The sequence below is a fragment of the Takifugu flavidus genome, chromosome 1 (assembly GCF_003711565.1).
Source record: "Takifugu flavidus isolate HTHZ2018 chromosome 1, ASM371156v2, whole genome shotgun sequence".
Lineage (NCBI taxonomy): Eukaryota > Metazoa > Chordata > Actinopteri > Tetraodontiformes > Tetraodontidae > Takifugu > Takifugu flavidus.
The window spans coordinates 14,573,577-14,596,590 of NC_079520.1; the positions used below are offsets into that span (position 1 = coordinate 14,573,577).

At 45.2% G+C, this 23,014-nt stretch overlaps 3 protein-coding genes across 3 annotated transcripts in view; 2 read left to right on the forward strand and 1 right to left on the reverse strand.

Annotated features, from left to right (window-relative positions):
- Nucleotides 1-360: 360 nt before the first annotated feature.
- mob4 (MOB family member 4, phocein) lies at nucleotides 361-4,794 on the forward strand. Its single transcript, XM_057041891.1, has 8 exons — nucleotides 361-509; nucleotides 1,122-1,184; nucleotides 2,288-2,388; nucleotides 2,738-2,780; nucleotides 2,866-2,952; nucleotides 3,042-3,121; nucleotides 3,230-3,341; nucleotides 3,825-4,794. Exons 1-8 carry the CDS (start codon nucleotides 450-452, stop codon nucleotides 3,957-3,959), a joined length of 681 nt encoding a protein of 226 aa, XP_056897871.1. The 5' UTR covers nucleotides 361-449; the 3' UTR covers nucleotides 3,960-4,794.
- Nucleotides 4,795-5,115: 321 nt separating this feature from the next.
- On the reverse strand, nucleotides 5,116-13,759 carry rftn2 (raftlin family member 2). The gene is made up of 9 exons (XM_057041866.1): nucleotides 13,306-13,759; nucleotides 8,625-8,805; nucleotides 8,173-8,281; nucleotides 7,888-8,062; nucleotides 7,594-7,812; nucleotides 7,003-7,109; nucleotides 6,744-6,847; nucleotides 6,589-6,670; nucleotides 5,116-6,511 (listed from the first exon to the last, which is right to left on the reverse strand). Exons 1-9 carry the CDS (start codon nucleotides 13,442-13,444, stop codon nucleotides 6,311-6,313), a joined length of 1,317 nt encoding a protein of 438 aa, XP_056897846.1. The 5' UTR covers nucleotides 13,445-13,759; the 3' UTR covers nucleotides 5,116-6,310.
- Nucleotides 13,760-17,926: 4,167 nt separating this feature from the next.
- plcl1 (phospholipase C like 1) overlaps nucleotides 17,927-23,014 on the forward strand; it is a 31,235-nt gene continuing 26,147 nt past the window's right edge. Inside the window, exon 1 of the mRNA XM_057036304.1 lies at nucleotides 17,927-18,748. Within this exon, the coding sequence (XP_056892284.1) occupies nucleotides 18,569-18,748 (180 nt within the window). The 5' untranslated portion in view covers nucleotides 17,927-18,568. The remainder of the gene's footprint in view (nucleotides 18,749-23,014) is intronic.

Below are 23,014 nucleotides of genomic sequence, written 5' to 3' on the forward strand. Positions count from 1 at the left end.
TTAAAAAACAAAAAAACAAACAAACAGTATTTAGAAGAATGAATTTCTAAAATGCCTGTAACGAAAGTCAGCTGACACGCGCGCGTGCACTGCGACACCTGCTGGCCATTGTGCTCGGCGTCTTGTCGAATGTTACAAAATTTGGAAAAATGCTTCTGTTTCAAAACAATGATAATGTTTTATCGTTAAACATGTAAAACAATACGAGCCGAATCCTTGGATTTGTTTTGTTTTCCCAAAATTGTGGGAAACCGGACAAGACAATGGAGAAGGCAACATAAAACTCAAGACAAAAAAAAGTTAGTCTTAGTCTTTTCCATTCTTTTTTGAGAGGTGTTTTCTTTTCAAATTCCGATTTTTTTGTGGGAAAGTAGCAGGAAAGCGAAGCAGCCGCCTGGTGATCGGTGCTACGTCACAGCGGCTGATGAGCATCCGGGTATTCTGTCGAGATGGTCATGGCGGAGGGTACTACAGTTCTCAGGAGGAATCGGCCTGGAACCAAGGCGAAGGTACGTGTTTACCACAAGGGATCGTTTAATTTGGCCTTAAAGAACCCCCGACAACCTGTTTCAGTCGCGTTGTTTTTTAATCCGAGCGTTTACGTCGACAACCCGTCTTTAGACAACACCGGACGGGCCTGACCTGGAAATGCTTAGCTAGGTAACGTTAGCTCCGTCTTGTTGCTAGAGTAAAGTTAACTAACACAGTCATATATTTCCTATATGAAATAACGTGATTAATCACAATTAGCGCTGATCGCCGTTACAAAATTTGTAGACCCAAGATTTACCGACACCCCTGGAGCTAACTTATGAGCGAGTAAATGTTAACATCCGTCCAGGAAACAGTCGCACCCCAGCTGACGGTCTCAAGGTACCGTCAATGAAAGTTATCCGACACATTTACTGCCAGTGTTGGCGTTGATGTATATATGTACACTTATTGGTTTTGCTATAGCAAACCGGGTATTCTGTTTAATTCGATTGTAATATCGTGATTGGGACGTCTATGGCAAAGATGTCAGTGTGCTATGTGTATATATATGTATATGTGTGTACTATTGTACTGTTAATGTTGCTGTTATGTTTAATGGTCTCAATTATTTCCTCCCACATGTTTAGGACTTCTACAACTGGCCGGATGAATCTTTTGAGGAGATGGACAGCACTCTCGCTGTCCAACAGGTGTGTTGTCATGTACTGAAGTTAAACAGCTGTGCCATGAAAACACCGATGCTGTAAATTCTGAGAATGTCAACCTTGAAATGACTAGAACTGTGGGCCCTCTGTTACAGAAAGGTGTGTAACTTACAATTAGGGATGGGGGAGTACCGATACCAGCCTTATTTCCAAGTATCAGTACTTGTAATGGCTGTAAACACGGGCCACTGATGCTCAAGGAAAAACCATCTGATGTCTAGAGGATGGCGGTCACGGTGTGACACCACAATAAAACATCATGTGCGCCACATCCTGTTCAGACAAACATGGCTACTACATCACAAAAATCTTGCCAGTTTGGGAATCCTATGAAGTTGACGCAGGTGACCAGTGTGTGTGTGTGTGTATATATATATATATATATACACACACACACATCAAAAGTACTAGTGATACTGGTACTTGGTATCGGTGAATACCAGAGTGAGTACTTGTATTTGGTCTAAAAGTGGTATTGAACATCCTTACTTATTGTTGCCCTTGTTTCAAACACATTTGGACCCAAGTGTTCGTATTATATGCAAGTATGTACATGTTGAGTAGGGCTTCAGCTATCGAATGTTTTAGTAATTGGATCTCTCCTGAAAATTCCTTTGATTAATTGGATAAAAGAGGTGTGTTGGTGAGAAAGCGGGACCCTCCGGGGGGGGTAAATGTGACGACCTTGTGAAGGACAGACAAGTCTCAAAACTAAGACATGTCCAGGCAAAGGAGGACATCTGCTCACCCTACACCGGAGAAAATGTCATCATTGTTGCTACTTTCCTTCAACTCTTGCATCTTTCCGCTCCTTCAGCCGAACATTTGCACTTCCTCCTCCTCAGTGTGTGGGAGACAAGCGCAGTGTGCCACATCGACAGTAGTCTGTTCTTAACGACGTGCTTTAAGCTTTACATTTAAATCAGCAATTACAAAAAGCAGGGGAAATTCCTTGATTATTTGTAATGGATGCACTCGAATTGCTCGAGGAATCGTTTCATCCCTGATGTTATGGTGATGCTTTTTCTCCCCGTGATAGTCTTGTTGTTTTGACTGATTAGCGTGCTTGTGATCTCCCTCTCTTGCAGTATATTCAGCAGAACATTAGATCGGACTGCTCCAATATTGACAAGATCTTGGAGCCCCCAGAGGGTCAGGATGAAGGTGTGTGGAAATATGAGCATCTCAGGTACGTTTAAGGAATGTCACACAACAATTGCTGTTTTTGTTGTGCTATTTTGAAAACCTTTCAGGTCAAAATTGTGACATACAGCTATATATTGAGTCTCAATGTGCTAAAATTCTTATAATTAATCAAAATAAACAATTTTTTTTACTATTTCTGAAGTGGGTGTGGGTCTTAGAGATGGAAGCGGCTCAGATTAACACCAGATTTACTGCTAACACACGGAGTGTTCTGGCTGTTTCCTACATGTTAACATTTCTGTCAGTGCCTATTCTCTGCCAAAACCCAAACCCTCAAAATAATTTTGTGAAACCCATCATTGCTTATTTATGGGATGTCACGTTCTTTTCAGGCAATTCTGTCTGGAACTCAATGGTTTAGCTGTGAAACTACAGGTAAGTCTGACTGTGTGGCCCTCCATCAGCGCTCCTCTGTCTGTGTGGTGGTCTTATCTAATGAGGCTTGTCTCCCGTCCTCCAGAGTGAGTGCCATCCAGACACCTGCACCCAGATGACAGCCACAGAGCAGTGGATCTTTCTCTGTGCTGCTCACAAGACACCTAAAGAGGCCAGTCCTCTTCACAGCTCTCCCATTTTTTAGTCATATTTATGTGGCAGAAAATGGAATGAAGTTGTTTTTTGCTGCTTCGTCCACAGTGCCCCGCTATTGATTACACCAGGCACACGCTGGATGGAGCTGCCTGCCTTCTCAATAGCAACAAATACTTCCCAAGCAGGTCAGTTGAGATATGACAAGGTTGTCCATCACTGGTATAGCAAACACCCCGACAGCTGATTGGAACGTATTTGAATAGTTATTTCACACAGTTGTGTCGCATTTGCAGGGTGAGCATCAAGGAGTCATCAGTGGCCAAGTTGGGCTCCGTCTGTCGTCGCATCTATAGGATATTTTCTCACGCCTATTTCCATCACCGCCAGATATTTGACAAGTATGAGGTGGGTATCCTCTGAAGTATTTTTTTTGTGTAAACATTGTCTGCTACTCCACCCTCTGTTTTAGAGCCTTTATCAGCCTTTTGTTAGACACACCGAGCTCCAGCAGGGCTGCTGAGTGTGTAACTTTGCGGCACCGTCTAGACCCCTGAGCTACATTAGCCTTTATAACGAACCCTTCAAGCTGAATCAAGTAGTAGTTTAGCTCCTGCTTCCTCAGTTACACAGCTGTTGTTCTTACTTACCTAAAGGGATGGAAATGTAGCTGCTGTGTCCTCTCGCATTCATCCAACACCTCCCACACAGATCTAGCCAATAGGTACACATCCATCCATCTGTTCCTTAACGTCGAGCTAATCTCAAACACAAACTGATCAGGGGGACTTTTAAGAGTAAATAGCAATGTGAAACTGTCATGGTGATGATTTCATCTGACCACCATTGGACCAGTTCCCTGACATTTTGCTTTGGCCTTTGTGTCTCCAGAATGAAACGTTCTTGTGTCATCGCTTCACACGCTTTGTAATGAAGTACAACCTGATGTCGAAGGACAACCTGATTGTTCCCATCTTAGAGGAGGAGGTGCAGAACACCTCATCAGCTGGAGAGAGCGAGGCCTAACGTGCGACTGCTGCCAATAAGGGAGATACAAGTATCAACATCATTTAATACACACACGAACACACACACAGACTCTCCACACTACAGTGTATTATAGCTCCTGTCTGGTAACACTGTCCGTATCTGTCACCCTCGTCACCTGTGTGTGTCTTAACAGGAAGCTGCAGATCGTGACGGTGTCATTGAGATCCACAGAGTTGTTTCTTTTCTCACTGAAAACCTTTATCTTCTTTGAGCAGCTGGATTTGCATAAAGCTCTGATGTGTTGTTGAAGGCACACTCTGTATATACTGTACCCCCCCCCCCCCCTCCCAGCCTGTAATGAACTACTTCACTATGATATTTTCTGATGGTGCTTCACTCTGGTTGATTTTTCTTCTGGCCTTGATGGGGCATACCATAAACGAAATCACTAACTCGGCCTGCTGTAGGCATGTGAATTGTGATAGTGAACAAAGACAAACCTCTAGCTTTGTTAGTGTGGTAGCAGTCATGTTCCCTCTGTGGCCTCAGAAATGATGTTGGCTAACCCCGGTCCAGCTCCCACACGTGTCTGGACCGGCTAGATACGTCTCGTTCCCCGACACGACACAAACGGAAAGGGTGTGACTGAGCTGCTGTAAGCCAGTTTTTACTGTTTTAGTTTGAGAAAATGTTGGATAAAAAAAGAGCTACTTTTAGGAATCGCAGCACAACCTCTTATCTTTTACCTGCTCCCTCATTAAGTTATTTAGTGGAGGGCTCTTGTTAATTCAGCCTACTTTTTTCTTAATATCTAATATGTTTTGTTACTGTTGACATTTTCATTGTCTGTTAATAAAAAAGACGGCTATTATTCATGTTTATGTGAATATTTGTCGCGTTCATTGACGCAGAGGACAGTATTGGCCATTTTTTTTCTTACAATCTTAATTGGTTACATCAGAAACCAATTGCATGAATGTCTTTTATTTTTATTGGAAGATTCTAGATTCTAAGTTTACAGGAGCTTTTGATGTTACTGGTGAGTTCTCCCGTTTATTCTAGTCATGTCTCTAAATGTCCTTACTTCAGTGGGTTCTAGTGGTTTTTTACCTCGGTGTTTTCTGTTAAATTACTTTCCTGTTGAGTCTTGCTTACTTTGCAATACCAGGAAGTGAAGATATGAGACGAGATATCAGAACCTTAAAAGTTTATGTAAAAATACTGATAAAGAAACAGCATGTACAACTAAAAATACCCTGACTGCGGGGCATATAGGTGATCACGGAAACCATCAAGGAGATGCATTCTTATGGTTCCCACCCCAAGTAAAACATGCATTTACAATAAAGGTTTTGAAATCAGAGACAGAAAAAACATTCAATATACATAAACTATCTGACATCTAATGTGAACGTAAAAAAATCGAGATGACCTTGATATCTCCAACATCCGTTCCCCCCTCACGGCACCATCGTCCTCCCAGCCGCACAAAAACCTGAGTCTGACTCTTCTGCAGAACTTCCTTTTCTTAAAAACAAACGTCCATTTGTTTCACTGGATGATTTTCTTTTGGTACCTTTTGAGTTACGTGACTGGAGGGATCGGACTTAGACAGAACACGAGCAAATAAAGGTACCAAAAGTGACCTGCAAACATGACCAAAACCACCCTTCCACTGCAACCTTTCTGACTGGGAAGGATTTGATATCACTGTAGTTATATTTTTGAAGTGTTACTTGATTAAACTAGTAAAATCAAAATTAGGAAATATCCAAATAATATTAAATAAATAACCGATCATGTAAGTTTTACCTACAATTGTTACCAGTGATGCCTTCAAAGTTGAGGACGTTCAAATTGAGAATTTCAGCATTTTCTCACTGCAACAAAAAGATAATGATTGCTTTCATTAAAAGGCTCCTCCTCCTCATCATCATCATCATCATCATGGGTTACTGATGGACAGCTAACCACAACGCTCCAGTTTATACTGGTTTTCTGTCGCGCTGCCCTTGCAGGCTCCTTATCTAGGCCGTCATGTCAGAGGTGATAACGCTCGGCTTAAACTGTTCCCTTCGCTATCCTGCAGATTTACACAGGTGCTGTGTTCAGAACAGTGAAGGGAGCGCGTCGGTCGCTTCACTGTATTTAATACAAACATAATCGGACATGAGTTGCTCAACCAAACAGGCTGTGAGTTTTGCTCTGGTCCCATAACATGCAGAAATCTGTTGTCTCTTTAAAGAATGTGATATGAAACATTGGTTAAAAAAATCTCATGATGCCTTCAGTAAAAAAATGTCGTCAAAAGTGCCGCAGTCTTCTACGTTAAAGTTGGGGGGGGGGGGGGGGGGGGGGGGTCTCCCTGGAGTCCTGTGTGGACGGTCTCACATACAGGTGACCTCAGACGTCCCCTCATCCTGCTCCAGGCCGTTTTCATCCATGTAGGAGAGGACGCTGGGACGTCCTTCTCCGAACATTGGGAAGCGCCTGCTGCCGCCCACGGCTAGGGAGGATTCATCTGGCGGGACGGGGTTGCACAGGGCCCGGCTGACGGAACTGGACACGTCGCTGTGCACCGATACAACCTGCACACGCAAGCAGAAAAGAATTCTAGTCAAAAGGCCTGATTTCCTGAGCCGTCCGGTCTTGACTCATCCCTCACCGGGTTCTTGGGCTTCCCCGCTGCCTGACTTCGGACCGGTCTCTGCAGAAACACGATCTGCTTTGTGGCCAAGTTTCCATCACTGCAAAGAAAGGCTGCTGAGCAGAGCCGAAAGGCCGACCGGCGGGCCGGAAGTGAAGCTGCGTTCCGCTTACCTGTCGTGTCTCATGATGGGGGTGGGCAGCACACACGTGAGTAGCCAACCAAACTCGGCCAGGGTGTGGAGGAGGGGGCCGTAGTCCGTCTTCATGTTAGAGCTCTGCCAGGAAACATCAGAATTAGCCGACATGGCGGCGGGGTCAGTGGGGCAGATGGACTCGCTGCCCTGGTTCGTATCCTTCCGCCGTCCCAGTCTGACGGCTCGTCTTTACACTGCTGCGCACGAGCGAGTGCACGCCAGAAACCTTCACTGACCTCAATGACGGTCCACTGCTCTACGACTATGGTGTCGTTGGCGGGGGGAGAGGGGCTCCTCTCTTCATACACAAACAGCCCCTCTAATGACCGAGGCACCGGCTCGCCTGGGAGAAACAGGAAGTAGAGCATCTATTTTGATTACATGAGAAAGATAAAAAGGCCGAGGGAAGAAGAAAAAGGCCAGAACTCTGAGTGAGGCTCACACCCGTCACTTACATTCTGTTGGAAGTTTAAAAATAAAACCAGTTTATAACGTGTTTGTAGATTTCACCATAAAAACACTAAAATTACTATCCGTGAAAATACAGCTGGGCTGTACGGAAGTCTAAATTGTCAGAGGGCTATTTTTAGGTGAATAACGTCCACAGTGCTCCTGTGTTTACTCCAATATCCAGAACCATCTGCAGCTAAGACTCATCACCGCACCTTCTAATGTAATAATAATAATAATAATAATAATAATAATAATAATAATGTAGCTGGCAGCTGTATGATTATGAAGCAGTGATTTCTCATCACATCTTGATTCCCATCTTTAACATTAAATCAAGGTCAGACAGACAGGGACATCATCAACATCAGACAGACCTTTAGGTGTGTCCCAGTAGACGAAGGAGTCCACCAAAGACCAGCCTTTACGATAGTAGGTGGCAGTCAGCTCCAGCCAATCCGCTTCCAGGGCGCTCACCACATGGCCCTTCCTGGAAACACGCATGGAGAGGGCTCCTTGGTGGTAGTGACAGGCCAGCGAGTCCAGAGGAGCGCAGCCCGGAGCCCAGGAGTGGAAAAATACCAGCAGCTTCAGGTCTAGAAGCGAAAAGTCAACATGGCACTTGAACAGGACTGAAGGAGCGGGAGCAGTGGCAGCAGCGGCTTCCTCACCGGGACTGTGGCTGTTCTCTTCCAGCTCTCTGTCCTTTGCTGGCATCCCTGGAGGGCTGCCCGAGGGGGAGCGACAGCCCCTCTTTGGACTGCTCCGCCTGCTGTTGGTGGTCCCGCTAGCCTGCTGGAGGACCGAGCCGATGAACCGGACCCCCCCTCGGGCGCTGCTGTTGACCTGCGAGGGTGAAGTCAACGAATAGAACGGTTTGCCAGGAAGCTGATGTGTTTTTTTTAAAAATGTAATAGTTTAAGTTTACAGACAGAGGTGCAGCAAACACCACTGACCCTGTCGATGAGGGCTCTGACTGTGTCGCCCGTCAGAGACTCTCCGGGCAACATCCACTCCTCCACCCTCAAAACCGGCACGCTGTGGCACATGGCTGTTGGCTGCTTACTGAAACCCCCCCCACACACACACACACCAATGTTTGAATTCATTTGTCAGCTCATAATGAAAATAACTGCCCACAAACAAGTTCAACCACAGGAACGTACATTGCGCAACACCTATTAAGTCCTCTTGCACAACCTTTTGTTACCAGCCTCCAGTTACATTTTTCTCTCTACTGGTGCACAAGTTAACTGAAATTTTCCAGTTGTGACCTCAAGGTGGGTTATTCAAATGTAGTGATAGAACAAAGACCCAAATCTTTTGAGCGGCTGTTCTTATTTTAGACTTTTAACTATTATTTAAAAAAAAAAATCCAAAAAAGAAAAACAACATTAGACGTGTGTACCTGTGTCGGGGCCGGACCAAGATGGCCCGATAAAGCAGGCTGAAGGGCAGACAGCGAGTTCGACCCACAGACAGGATGATGGGGTGCAACGCCACCATGACGTAACCCTGGGTGTAGTAGGGCAGCAGGGCCTGGGGCAGCTCGGACAGGGAGGAGACATACTGAACTGTGGGACGACTTCCTGCAGAGATGGACAGAAATGTGACATCCATGTTACAGGAAGATTTGTTTTAGTGATGGGCTCTATAAAATAGGATTTTTATTCGTTAGCCTTTTCATTCTGGACAGTGCAATTACTGAAAATTGTGTTTACGCACCAGTCGTCGTTGAGTTTACTGCCCCCTTGTGGTGACTTTTAATAACCTTTACTGTTTTAAGGGTTTGAACCCCGCTGAATAAAGACTCTCACGCACGCATACATGCAGGCGCTCGCGCGCGCGCGCACACACACACCCACCCTTCGTCTTTATTCAGTTAGAGTTAGAGAATTAATTACAACCTTGCATGCAGCAGCAAATGCCACTAAACATTAAGACACCCCAGCTCAAGTAGTCAGAAGTTTCATCTTGTGCCCATGTTTATATATCTACTGGATGTTTTTTTCTTACTGGCATAACCAAAAATGTATTCAAGACACAGAAGATGAGGATTGACTGGTTATGACCTGGGTTGGGTGGGGGGGGGGGGGGGGGGGGGGGGGGGGGGGGGGCTGTTCAAAACTCTTAAAGTGGCAGCAGGAAACTGGGTTCACTCTGATGAGTGCTTTTTCTGATTGTGTTTGGTGTCATGATGCTGATGGCAGGAAGCAGGAAGCAGGGAGCTGTATGCCTGCTCCCATTTTTTCCTTGATGCACTAACACTCATTCCTCAACACACACGCACGCGCGCGTGCAGAAAGGGAGAGAATTCCCCAACCACATCCCCCATCATTCTCATGGACAAACACCCTGGAGACTGTGGGGACTTGCCTTCATTATGGGACCAGAACCTCGCTGAACCATTAAAGGAGGGGCTGCATGAATGCAGAGAGTTTACTGGCGTTCCAGCGAGCCTGAACCACACACTAAACACCAGAAAGGAATTCAAACGTAACCATTTCAAACGTGGTGACTGGGAAACACAGATTCTTTCCATACATCTAAGGACTTTCTTTCCTTCTGAAAGTAAGATCCCAACATGGATTACTGGACTGTCCATGAGTTATTTTTAAAACTTTTTACCATAAAACCCTCCAACAGAGAAACTGAAATAGAAACGCTGCACAGGCCCAGTTCAGATTCGGTGCTCGGTGATGGGATTCGGTGTTGGGAGTTCTGGCCCCACGAAAGTGTTTTCATTTCAAGAAGAAAACATTTAAAATTACCAGTGTTTTTAAATGAGTAATAAAAGAACAAATCAGATTATTTTAGTTTTTTTTCTCAGTCACAAAAAGCCAGGCTGTCCCAATAAAGAAAACGGTCCCCAGTGCAGCCACTGGTTCCCAGGATGTTGCTGTGGCACCTCATGAAAGCCCTCCCTCTGCACGCTCCCCGCCGCCACCGCCGATCCTCGCACCCCTCCCACTCTGCCCCCGTCAGCCCACACACTGAGGCCTCTGTTCAGGGCCGTGAGGGGAAATAAAAGAGGAGGGTGAAAAATAGTGTGAAGGACAGGAGGTGAAAACATGAGCGGGGGGGGTCCGTGACAACTGTGGATGTGAGAGCTGAAAAAGAAGGACCTGAGAGGGAGGGAGGGGGCAATGCTTTCAGGGCGTCTGCATGTTTTCGGTGCATCTGTGGCTGTTTGTCCTCCAGTTTCCCTCCGTACTTCAACAAAGTGGAGGTTTTAGAAGCTGCAGCTCCACCGAGCGGCGCGGTTCCGCCCGAGACCTTTCGGTGCATCCTGGACGTGCAGCCTTTATTCCGCTGCACAGACTGGACACACATCTGCACGGGGAGAACCCGCCTGACCGAGCAGGATGCAAACACGAGCGGCGCCTCTGAGCTGTCAAACGACTGTAGGTCCCCGACATCAGCTGTCCCCTCTATCAACCATGAAAGGAGGCCTTGTTGCAGCGCGACACACTTCCTGGACTATCTAGGTGCCTCTGAGAGAGACTGCCGCTCCAGTTTTTAAATAGGGAATAAATATCTTCAACACGGAGCTCATATGTTAACAGTGCTACATGGAAAAACGTGATTCTACTCAGAGAGGACAGGGTAACTTGCCAGGTTGCCCTTTAAATCTCTTCTAATTTCAATAATGGAAATACTGACTTTAATCTGAAATAATCCATCATACGGCCTTCCCTTCTCAGATTAGGCAGAGATTACAAAGATGTGTGCGTGGATCTGGAAATAACAGAGGACAGGAGAGACAGACAGGTTCTCTTCTGTAACTGGGACAGTGTGCAGGACCTCTGCTGGGTTCACTGTTCAAACCAGCACCGTATGTAAATATCAGGGATCCCCACCAGTCGGCTGAAGGAGCCTCTTGGATGAAGAGATGCAGTTGACCCATTTCCAGATCAAGAGAGGACTCTGGATGAGAACGTTAAATTGTCTCTTCCTCCACAGATCATCCACTGTTCTTCCATATTCCATCTTATTCCTGTTACACACGGAGTCCATCCCAGCAGTTACCGGGCAGGAGGCAGGAACACACCCAATCTGTACGGGTCCCAAGCCCCAATGTTCACCATCACGATAAATGGATCGATGCAAGTTTGAAGTGAAGAAATAAAAGATCTTTCTTTCAATAAAAAAGCACCAGATGTGGTTTTGCATCTATTGGGCTAATTACATCAAGTCTTTAGGGCTGGCTAATTGCTGCTAGTAACAAGTGTATACTTGACATTTATTTTCTCATTTGCATCACATTGTGTGGTGAAATTGGAGTTTATCAGTCACATTTTGAACTGCAAGTACCGGTAATCAGGATTAGTCAGCAGCAGCAGTCCTTTGGCTAATCTGGTCAAAACTGGACTCATTTGACAGCACTAATATGAACGCAATCAACTGAAAATCAAGCCACGACAGGCCTTCACTTCTATTTTATTTCAGCATTTTGCGTTGCCATTAGTTCTCCAGCACAGACACCATTTCCTTCCAAATAGGTCACAGTCAAAACTGTCTGAGGACCAGATGTGCAGATTATCCCAGAAAAATGGCAACTCTGGCCATCTGAGATTACTACACATGTTCCAATTAGATTCTATATTACAGCAGGTAGGATTATTCTGAGGGGATATTGCATTTGGCCTGTGTGTGTGTGTGTGTGTGTGTGTGTGTGTGTGTGTGTGTGTGTGTGTGTGTGACAGGCCAGTAGCAAAAGCAGGAAAAGCCCATGTGTGACCTATTTTAAGACCGGCTGACTGAACAGCCTTGTTGCTGGGAGACGCGAGACACTTGGTCGTACCGTCTGACTTCATTACTAAACATCGATGTAAAGCAGCACCTAAATCATCGACTGAACTCATCAGTGAAACCCCGGCAGGTAGAAAAGCCGCTGCAGCTACAGCGACAAGTGGATTTTAAAAGGAGTGACGTTTGAATTCAAAGGTACCGGAACATCTTTTGAAAACCAGCCACCTAATTTCTTATCTGTTGATATTGTTTAGAATGTCATCAGTACTCTTCAAGGTGAAATGCTCTGAGCAGAAGCAGGTACTGATCAGGAGAGGGAGCATTGCCCCGGGGCAGCCTCCAGCCTGCCTGTCCCTTGACTCAAAGGCTGGTGGCGTCCTCAGGAGAAGCACGGCCTGAATCTGGAGCAATAAATTAATCGACATGAGCAAGTTTTCCTTGTGTTCCAGTCCCCAGACCACCAAAGAAATGATGGAAATGTGTGTAATATTCCTACTTTAGGAATATAAACAGCCATGTCTGCTTTCACTTTATTGTAGAAGAAACATTTGTCTGAGTTATTGTAAATAGGGGCCAGGCAAATCTCGTACCCCAGACCCTGGCCTTTCTGTTTGGACTTAACAAGCCTCTCCCCAGGCCTGTCGCCACTCTGCTCGTACTCTGGTTCCCTGCCATAGTCTTAACACAAGCACACCAGGTTGACCAGACTCTAAAGTGCCTCTAGGTGTGTGTGTGTGTGTGTGTGTGTGTGTGTGTGTGTGTGTGTGTGTGTGTCTCCTGTGATGGACTGGTGACCTGACCGGGGTGTCTGCCTGCCTCGGGCCAGAGGTCTGTGTTAGCTGCCCCATGAGCCTGATAAAGAATCAGCAATGGCACAGAGGACGGACGGATGGATGGATGGAAGGATGGATGGATGGACGGGTGGATGGATGGAAGGATGGATGGATGGATGGATGGATGGATGGATGGACGGGTGGATGGATGGAAGGATGGATGGATGGATGGATGGATGGATGGAAGGATGGATGGATGGATGGATGGATGGATGGATGGATGGATGGATGATGGATGGATGGATGGATGGGTGGATGGACGGAGGGATGGACGGATGGACGGAGGGTGAATATACTGCAATGTTCAGCCCTTTGGCCCAGACATTGGTTGTTCAGTTAAGATTGAAATGTTTCCCACTCTGTTATGAATATTTCTGTCATATATGGTCGCGGGGGGGGTCACTGGAATACTTCAGTGAGTTCGTCATCAGCTCTGACTTGTTTGTTTGCGGTCATCTGTGATCAATAAAATCCCACTTTTACAAGTTTGTTATTGCAACCTACCTTCCAAACTGAAGTCGAGCAGCACGTACTCGTACACGCTGTCCGTTCTGGTCTCCACTTGTGCCCTCTTCAGCGTGGAGTAGATCTTCCCGGGGCTGCTGTCCTCTGGCTCCTCCAGCTTCCGTAGCCCGCAGCCCATGATGTGTGAGGGGCCGACGGCCAGGCACTCAGCACCGGGGGAGAGCGGCGCCTTCCCTCGCTCCCTCTCTTTCTCTAGCTCTCTCTCTCTGACACGCGCACGCACGCTGCTTTCTTCTGAGATTTACCGGCTCCGCTTCACTCCGCCGCGGTTCGTTTCCTCCATGTCAGCGCGCAGAATGCAGCGCGAAGCCCGCAGAGAAGATCTGGAGTTCGAAAGGGAATCCTGGGAAAACTCCCGGAGAGGTGCAGTTAGCGCAGGGGAGCAGGAGGAAGAACGTCCTGCCTGCAAAAAAGAGAAAAGTTTCCATCAGAATCAAGCTAGACTCAGGGAAATACAACTTCCGCTCGACTTTCAGATTAAAGTTCAACATCCGGCGCCAAGAATCAAAAGCAAAACCTCAAACTAAATATTTTAATTGTTCTCTAATTGCCAAATGGCTCTTCCGGTTACTGCTACTTTTCCTCATGCCACGATTGTGGGTGAGACGATTGTTTTTTACTGCACTTAATTTGTCAGATATTTTAGCAAATCTTTTCCCGTTTGGGGTTTTAGTTATGAGCTCATGGAGGCAATGAGCTGTATTAAAGTGTGACTTTTATTGCTCATTACTAGAACATATTTTTATTGACGGTGTCCTTATAATGTGAGTGTTTCTAATTATGTGTAATGATTTTATTTTCTGCATATTGTTATACAGTGGAAAATTTACTGCTAAGAAACCAAAAAGGTTTTAGTGGCACTCAATTCACTATTTAGTAAGAACCAGATGATCTGAATATTAGAGATTTAACTGACTAGCTTTAATGAATGACACAAGTTGAAGGAGGTTTTTAATCAACAAGAGTTTCTTTCCACAACTCATGATAAATGTTGAATGTGCATCAAACGTCTATCACTTCAATATTAAACATAATCAATAGAATTTGTTTTGAGCATTTTTATTGTTATTTGTGACTTCACTTTAGGGGTAAATTGCTACTTAGTAATGGGAAAGCAACATTCTTGTTTCTGTGCTCTGGTACATTTACATCAGATAAAAGAAAACCCTGAAAAGACTCCTGAAATCTCTAAATCAGAGAAAGATACAAATCATTTGAGTATATCATCTTTAACGCTGTCTTGTCAGTAACAACTGAAGAATAGACACTCTTTAATATTCCTATAGTCATCAGTAGAAACTGAAGTTAATTGGAAAGTGCATATCCTCTCACACAAAGGTCAAAGGTGAGTTCCTCCATAGGACAATGCTGCCCCCAACTGGTCTGTATTTGCAATAACGGTCTCAATGTTAGTAAATATAATAGTGTGAATAATGTCATTTTCAAAATGTGTAAAACCCCATTAATCAAAAAAATACAAACCCAATAGCAAAGTGTGAGGAACTCTCTGACCAGAACTGAGATGTGTTTCCATGACAGGAGCTGCTTTTCCTCAAGGCTCATGGGGGGTTCCTCAGTCTCGTTCTTTCTTTCCCATTTAGATTCTTGCTGATTTTGCTTTATCTTTAACCTTTTGACATGACCATATACGGTCCATATCCTTAAAAACATATTTTTATTTTATTCTAATCTACCATTAAAACAACGACTTCTATTTGTGGATTTTGCCCATATTGCGTTACTGTGAATCACTTGGATCGACACCCTTGTTTGCGACCCCCCCTCCCGATTCCAGTCTGGATCCTGGATAGTCTGTCGTGAACCTTTGGGGTCTATGTTGATTGTTTCTCTGTGTCTTTCACCTGACCCCCTTCCCAAACAGTTGCAGAAGCCATATCTAACCTCTGACCCCACAGCCCCACCTGGACCTTTGACCCGCCTTCATTCTGACCAAATCTTCATTGATTTGCACACAACAGAATCAGCTGTGAACCCGTTATTGAGTTCTCACTAAATCAAACCTAACGATAAAAATATCCAACAATAATCATCAGTATGGATGCATCTTGTGAACAGCCACTATTACAGGACAGCAGATAAAAATTTAATTAACCACAGATTTATACACGTTCCCTTAGTTCAGGTTTCCTAAACAGAAAAAAGCAATTTGATAATTCAGTTATTGACAGATGTGTTTATGGAAACCACTTTTAGAAAATGACTCATATTTTCCATTAAAATTGTTAAAACATGTATTGTGTGCAAAGCCATTCATTATGATGATTGATTAGATGAAAGCACTTTCACATCTCATGTTCGTGTCAGGGAGAGGAGCTGATTTAAAATAGGTGCAATATTCAGCTTTATGGCCAAGCACTGATGGAGCTGGGATGGCATCTAGTGTGGAGCAGGGTGACGCTTGAGGGAGTTTCAGGACCCCTGCGTTGTTGAGATCATTCTTGCACACAAATCCCAGAGGAAATCATTTATTAATCATAGGAAGAAGTGCTACCTGCACTTTATATCCTCCAAACCCACCTTTGGAGAGATATTAGACGGGTATTTATAAGAGGAAATGTGTGAATGAAATATTAGGTTCTTATGATCCACATGATCACTAAATCAATTCACAAACATAAGGAAAATCGGTGCCCAGCCGACGATCTGCATTTAAGGAACTCAGTGCTTCCAAAATGATGCGCGTCGCTGGCTGTAACCGCCCACCTGCTGGGATTCATGAGCCTCACTGGAGTCATGTTGGGAAACTATGTTGAGCTTATCGAGCCAAGAACGTCCTGATTTCACGATGCATTCAAGGTTTACTATAGAATTTAAAGAGCCCATTTAGAGAATAACGGGTCCTGATGTCCCTCCCTCCCTTCCACACACACACACACACACACACACACACCACACACGCACACACACACACACACACACACACACACACACACACACACGCACACACAGAGTTGCTGCAGTCTGATATGAGGCTCAGAGGTTGTTCTTGTTTGTTGGTCAAAAGACATTCTTATCATATCACACGTGTGTCCACACAGATCTGTAAGGGGATGTCTGCTTGTCCCAATACCACCTCTGTTTTTGCAGCCGGGTCCAAGTGGACTAACATCATTAAAATGTTGAAAACAAGCTGGTTTGAAACAACTTTCTTATTCAGTCCATGCAGGAGTTGTTAAATTTATTCTGGAGTTGTGGCGAGCATAATTTGTTATGTTCTGTTGCAAATATTGCCATCTGTGGATTTGTGTACATACACACTGAGGAGGGAATAGTATATATTTGTAAGAGCATTGCATAGTACATATTCTTGGTGTGTTTGGGATAAACAGGATGATCAGGATGTTTATCTCCTGTCTTTATAACACTTTTCCACCATGATTCTTGATGTTACTTCAGACACTAACGCTTATTTTCCCTCCACGTGTGTAAACATGTCTATGCCCCACTAAGGTCACAGGAATTCTGTTGCTGAACAGAACTTTATAACTCTGTTATGTAGATTCCATTCTTGCATGGTTGGAAAGTGTTTCATAATGTGGATGAAGAGCTCTGCTGTCATTATATTGATAACTGGTTGTTTCCCCAATCCAACATAGACACAGAGTTCATTTTATACTTCTGCTCTTGTTTCAAGCAGTTTCCTGAACCTCCTGGTTTTGCATGTTTAACTGTGATCAGTCAGACTCACTGTGTTCAACCCAGTAACTGAAGTTTCTGACCAGTGGGTAATTCATTTTAGAACTGTTACCTTAAAAAACAAGCAAAAAAAGATCTTATTTTCACATAAATGTGAATGTAGTGATCAGAATAAAAACATAACCATGGAAATGGGAAACTCAGTGATGTCTGTAGCTGGACTGAAGTTGTTGTGACGCAGAACCTTCACATTCTGTTCTGACTGTTCCTTCATTAGCAGAGAACACAAACATATTTTTCCTGAACGCTGCCACCACAAATACTGACGGGGAGGTGAGACTGCTAACTTTCATACACTAATAGGCCACAGCAGCTGACCACATTCCACAGCTGTGTGGCTCAAGGTCTGCACACACACACCCACACACACACACACCACACACACACACACACACACAACACACACACACACACCACACACACACACACACAGATTGTGATGTATTTCAGGTAACAGATATATCAAACTTTCTCAATGTGAAGAATACAAAACCCCTGGGTAAAATATTTGATGATTTTCTATTTAACTGAACTTTTTAACTGAACTCATTTTGGAATCTTTCCCTTTAAGGGAAGCTAGGCACGGACCAATAAAGCTATTTGATTAGTTCCAATAAAGTTTTGATTCTGTTCGTAATTGATCATTATCTTGATAAATGAGTAGCTCGGTATGAAGATGACATCTGGTTTTCTTTTGTCTACTAAGTTTGTTTCACTGTCCCGCCTCATCGCAGACGTCTCGTCCAATCAGGACCTGGAGTTTCCTCCAAATCTTCCAGCTCGCTCGTTCATTGCGCGCCTCGCGTGTCAATCATAATTTGGTCAGCGTGTGGGCGGGGCATGGCAAAAGGGGTGGAGGAATTGGTGGCGAGTTAGAAACCGTGAATCTGTCACTTGTGCTCCCTGTTGCCGAACCAAGTCTCCTGTCGTTTTCGTGCGTAAGAACCGAGCCCGTTCTTGCGTTTGTGGTTCGTGAGCCCGCAGCGGCTCCGCCACCTCGTTCTCTCTTCACCGGACGCAGCGGGCGGCGGGAGCGGGCCGGTCGCTCCACTTTCACAGCGATGTGTTTCCGAGGAGAAAGAGACGGCTCGCAGCTTCTAGTTTAACGTAGGGTTCATTTCTGACTGATTTGACACAAAGAGTGCTCTTCCATCCTCGGTTCGCCGCTCACTCGCGCCTGTTTGCGCGTTTTGAACAGCAAAGTGTGCCTCAGGTGGGTTGGAGACGGCCAGTACCAAGAGCGATCAGTACTTGTTGCGCGCATCCGGGGAGCGCACCACTCCGGTGTTCCTCCGTCATACCTACATGAGATGCTCTGATTCCAGCAGGGGGGGTTATCGGTGGAATTCGGCGCACTTTGGTGCTGGAGATCTGGCTTAATTAAAAGGACAAATAAACAAAAGCGATGGAGTCCTCAGATCTGGCACATCTGTTGAACGCGTTCCTCTCGTGAACGCCATTGGCGCACATAAACTTTACTGGAGTGATCAGTTGCCGCTCTCTTGTTGTTTAAATCCTCCTCATCATGTCTGAGCGCGATGCGTGTGCAGACGGGCTGTGCAGCGACGCAGCGCCGGATTACATCCCACCGAGAGCGTCCCGCGGCCGGCGGAGCGGCGTCATCCTCCCCGCTGCTGCCCAGGACGCCGACACCTTCCTCCAGGAGTCCGTGAAGGCGGCGCCCCGCCGAAGCAGCATCATTAAGGTAACGACAACCTGAAACGCTTCAACTGTTGGTTTCTAAATATCAGTATTGGGATACAATCGAATCGGGCCTAGCAGAACTTACGGAGAGAGTAAAACGTTCTGTGACATCACACGCATGGCCATATTTATGGTTTAAACAAGAGGAAGGTCTAAAAGAAACAGCGAGAGGGTCCAATGGGGAATGTTTGCGTTGACAAGTGGACGATGGTCCGCAGAATGCGCGTCTTTCACGACCGCGTGGTTTTGACGCGCGGCTGACAGCAGCGCGTCGTGTGTGCGCAATTTCACATTCCTTCCGTATTTCTGTCAAAGAGGCCACACTGCATTTTCAGATATGACCCAGTGTCAACAGCAACCACCAGAGACGTGACGTCTTTGAGAGTGCCTGAGGAGATCTGCCGCCAGATTCAGCGAAAGACGATGATAAAGATCCGATCTCAGAGATCCGCTCAGAGCCAGTCTTTAAAAAGTGCCCTCTTTCTTTTTGACAGCTGTCACGTAACGTAAAAACACTGCTTTAAGGCGCTGTTTGACGCATTTCTCTGGTAAAGTAAAGAGTAGCAGAAATAGAAGCTTTAAATTGTGTTGTAAAAGAAGTAAAGACCTCGGTTACTCATCATCACTTAGAAACCAGTCAGTCAGGCAACAGTTCACATAAACGTGTGTCCTAAGATTTGTCACATACTCTATAAAATAAAAGCCCTTTGGGTGTGGCTGCCCCAGTGGGAACTTCATTCAGCGTTTAATACCCCATGGGGCACTTTATCCTGTGTTTTATACACGGCGTGGCTCTTTTCTTCTCATATATCCACTTTTGGGCAGTTTACATTCAATTTTAGTTCCATATTCTGCCCAAACCTAGCCTAAATGCGACTCCTGTGAGCTTTTTTGGGCAGTAGTTACCCCTGGTGGGGCACTTGGCCTGGCAAAGTGTTTGGTCTTGATGACCTGACTGACAGGCTGTAATTCTAACACCGCTGTGCTATTTAGCTGAGTGATATTTAAATAGTTAATACATTAGACTGCTTGGTGTTTGTAATTTAGGTCATATGTGTTGATTACTTTTCCAGCCATATTGAGGGGGGAAAAAGTCGCCCAAAAATATGTGCATGGATCTGATGTGAAAAGTTGTAGAACCTTGACCTAATGGACAGCCGAAGGACGTCATGGTGCCACTTTTCCGCTGTCACCTGTGCTCAGGTTGCAGTGTCACAGAGTCCCCTGGAGGAGTTGGGGTAGGGAGTGAGGATCATGTTTTGGGATCAGTGCGTGCCATGTGTGACATGTCAGCTGAGCATGGAGCCCTACTTTGGCTTCTCTGTCAAGGTGTGATCCCTCAGGAGAGATGAGACGGGGGGAAGATCTGCTGCGCTGCTGCCGCCACAGAAACCGCGCCGTGTTCTTCCTGTGTGTACGTCCCCCGCTGGCGTCTGTCAGGAAAAGCCAGATGAACAAAGTCTCGTTTGACTGTCAATGCTGAAGTAAACCGATGAAAGAGCGAACAGATGACAAGAGTGATGTCACCGACAGACACAGTCGGCCGTGACTGCTGTTAAACAATCAACGCAGTGTACAGGCGGAGTTCTAAAATGTGGACAGAACAGCTGTTCGTCGCTGCAGATCCCGTCTTTGCCAATTGTTGCCAACCTAAGAAATGTTTTTTTGGGAGGCAATTTGTAGTGGTATTCACTCTGGAGAGTTTCATGTCTGCCCAAGCCTTGAAAATGCTCCAACAACCACTCACCTTTTGACCTTCGATGCCAGAAATAACTCTTCCTTTTCCCCCTACTGGTTTAATAAGAGATGTTTGTTCTTGGCTTCTGAGGAAAGCCTTTGCTCTCCTTTAAGGGTTCATGACTCAAGAGAACGGTCAAATCGGAAAACTGTTATTTTCTCTCAAGTTCGTACCAATTAAGAAGGGAAATTGACTGGGAATGTCTCCTCTGTAATAGAGCGTGATACAGACAACGTTGTGGTACCATTGTACCCATCAGGCGTACAGGTATTCCATTACTCAGCCTCATTTTCTCTCTGTCACCAGTTTTTATTCAAGCAGTCATCGTCTCTAGATTAGCTGCTTTATATCCTGGGTTAGCAGGCCAGTGAGAGCAAAATAAAGGTGTTGAGTTAAACACATTAATCCCAGGCTGATGGGTTTTCCCCCCAGTAAGCCATAAGCAATTAGCCGACATCCCCGCTGCGGCATGGAGCAAAAGGCAAACACACACACACACACACACATACAGTGTGTGTGCTGGCTGACTGAGCTTAGGGACACATTCTTTCTTCCATCCCTGTGCCGTTGTTTTTGGATCAGTGGGCCTTGATATTTCTCAGTGGGTCTCAGGTTATTACGAAATTTCATTCTGCAAACTTTTTCACTGTACGGTTGATCAGAAGATATTTTTCAGTCCCTGGATTGTGTTATGGGATTTATAGACAATTATACCTTACCTGATTTTGGAGCAGCTGCAATAAAAATTAATATACATAAATAGAACAGCGAGATTCATTCAATCAATGATTTAATTTAAAAGTTTCTTTCTGAAGAGAGCAGTATTTAGTCTAGTTGCTGCTTCTTCTTATGTGGGGTCATGGTGGTTCTGCAGTCTGTCCTATTAGACACTGGGCGAGGGGCATGGACTCTCTCCAGACAGGTTGCTCGTCCATCTGAGAGCCCACACTCAATTTACTTGGTCCTTTGGGCAATTCAAAGCGTCCAATCAACCGACTGTGGACGTCGGTGGACTGTGGTAGAACGCCACATTACCTGGAGAAACCCACACAATAAAAAGAGTTCAGGCCCTGAATTCAATCCAGAACCTTGTAGAACATGTTGCTTTCAGCTGGCCTTTGCTGTTTCAACCTGCCCCCCCTTTAGTCTTTCTCCAGTTTTTCCCAATTAGTTCCACTTGCTGTACTTATCTGTCCCTCTTTCCTGCTCTGCCGAGTGAACAATGATGGGTTTTTTTTTCATTCCACCCCATAAAACTAGTGGTGACTAATCACAATGTATCCCCTGTGGGTGTGCGCGCGCGTGCACCTACCCGCCCATGTGGGGCCATTGTGCTCACTGAAAGCCTTCTGTCCTCCAGTATCATTCTGCTACTGGTACCACATCCCAGGAACTAAATGCCACCTTCTTGCAGCTGCTGGTCATGAGGTTCATACATGCAAATCGACATTTATCAACAACGTCTTGTGATAAAATGTGTGCATAATAAACTGCCTGGCCCAAAGGTATGAGTCACTACCTGGATTTAACTAAGCAAATAGGTAAGAGCCTCCTTTATTTCTGCATGGGTGATCATCTTCTCATCTCTTATACAACCGTGTTGAATGAGAAATCCTGTGGTTATGTTACACTGAGAAGGCCCAAATCATTAGCTGCACCATGCACAAAAAACAGCAAGAGATTTCAGAAACTACTAAATCAATGTGGGGGGGTGGCTTGAGCCCTTGGTGTGGACAAAATTTATAAGGCTGACAGGACCCCCTGGAATCTCACTGTAAATGTTCATGTAGGGTCCTGCAATGAGGAGGCGACTGGTCCAGAGGTGTTCCCTCCCTCCACAAGGGTAAAATAATTGTCAAGTAAAAAGGGGCCTAATGCACCATGGTCAAGCTTGATGTTTGATAAATATTGATAATAATGACATCACTGCATTGAAAATAAACCTTGCAAAGAGGAACCTGCAGTTAAGTCCAGAAGTATTAGGGCAGTTCTAATTATCGCTTAACTTATACACCACAGTGTGGAAAGTTCTTAAGTCATCAAAATATGGCAATTATTGTGATAAAATGACACCTCATATGTGAAGAAAAAACATTTTATATATCATGTCGTGAGGCGCAGACTTGTATATTCCTCTTAATACCGGAAACAAGGAGCCACTTCCTCTGGCATCTCTGTTTCCTTTTCACCGTGTACATTATGCCTCCTTTCCCTCCTAATTCTTACTTGTAAGACTGTCGTCAGAAGCGGAGCTGCTATCTCATGTGATTACCTGGAGAAGATGTGGTCGACCGGAACTGTGAGCAGTGCAGCTAGGATTAGGTTGGAGGGTGGCAGTAGTGTATTTTTAGGTAGTGGCTTGTGGCAGGGGCGGGATGGATGACACATGGTCTGAGGAGCGTCAAGAACAGGCAGTGGTTACCTGTAGAAGCACAAGACATTTAGGCTCAACACAATTGGCAGAGTCTGGCAATGAGGAAATCCTGGACAAACCCTTACTAGTCCAACTAATGAGATTGAAGGTGGGTA

What these genes read in the sequence shown, in the direction of transcription:
- mob4 (XM_057041891.1), top strand. Translation starts at nt 450, where the DNA reads ATGGTCATGGCGGAGGGTACTACAGTTCTCAGGAGGAATCGGCCTGGA. An exon ending in GGCCTGGAACCAAGGCGAAG is followed by an intron (nt 510 to 1,121) that starts GTACGTGTTTAC and finishes CCACATGTTTAG; the next exon opens with GACTTCTACAACTGGCCGGA. An exon ending in AGATATTTGACAAGTATGAG is followed by an intron (nt 3,342 to 3,824) that starts GTGGGTATCCTC and finishes TTGTGTCTCCAG; the next exon opens with AATGAAACGTTCTTGTGTCA.
- rftn2 (XM_057041866.1), bottom strand. Translation starts at nt 13,444, where the DNA reads ATGGGCTGCGGGCTACGGAAGCTGGAGGAGCCAGAGGACAGCAGCCCC. An exon ending in CTACTGGGACACACCTAAAG is followed by an intron (nt 7,110 to 7,593) that starts GTCTGTCTGATG and finishes TGTTTCTCCCAG; the next exon opens with GCGAGCCGGTGCCTCGGTCA. An exon ending in CCCATCATGAGACACGACAG is followed by an intron (nt 6,671 to 6,743) that starts GTAAGCGGAACG and finishes CTTTCTTTGCAG; the next exon opens with TGATGGAAACTTGGCCACAA.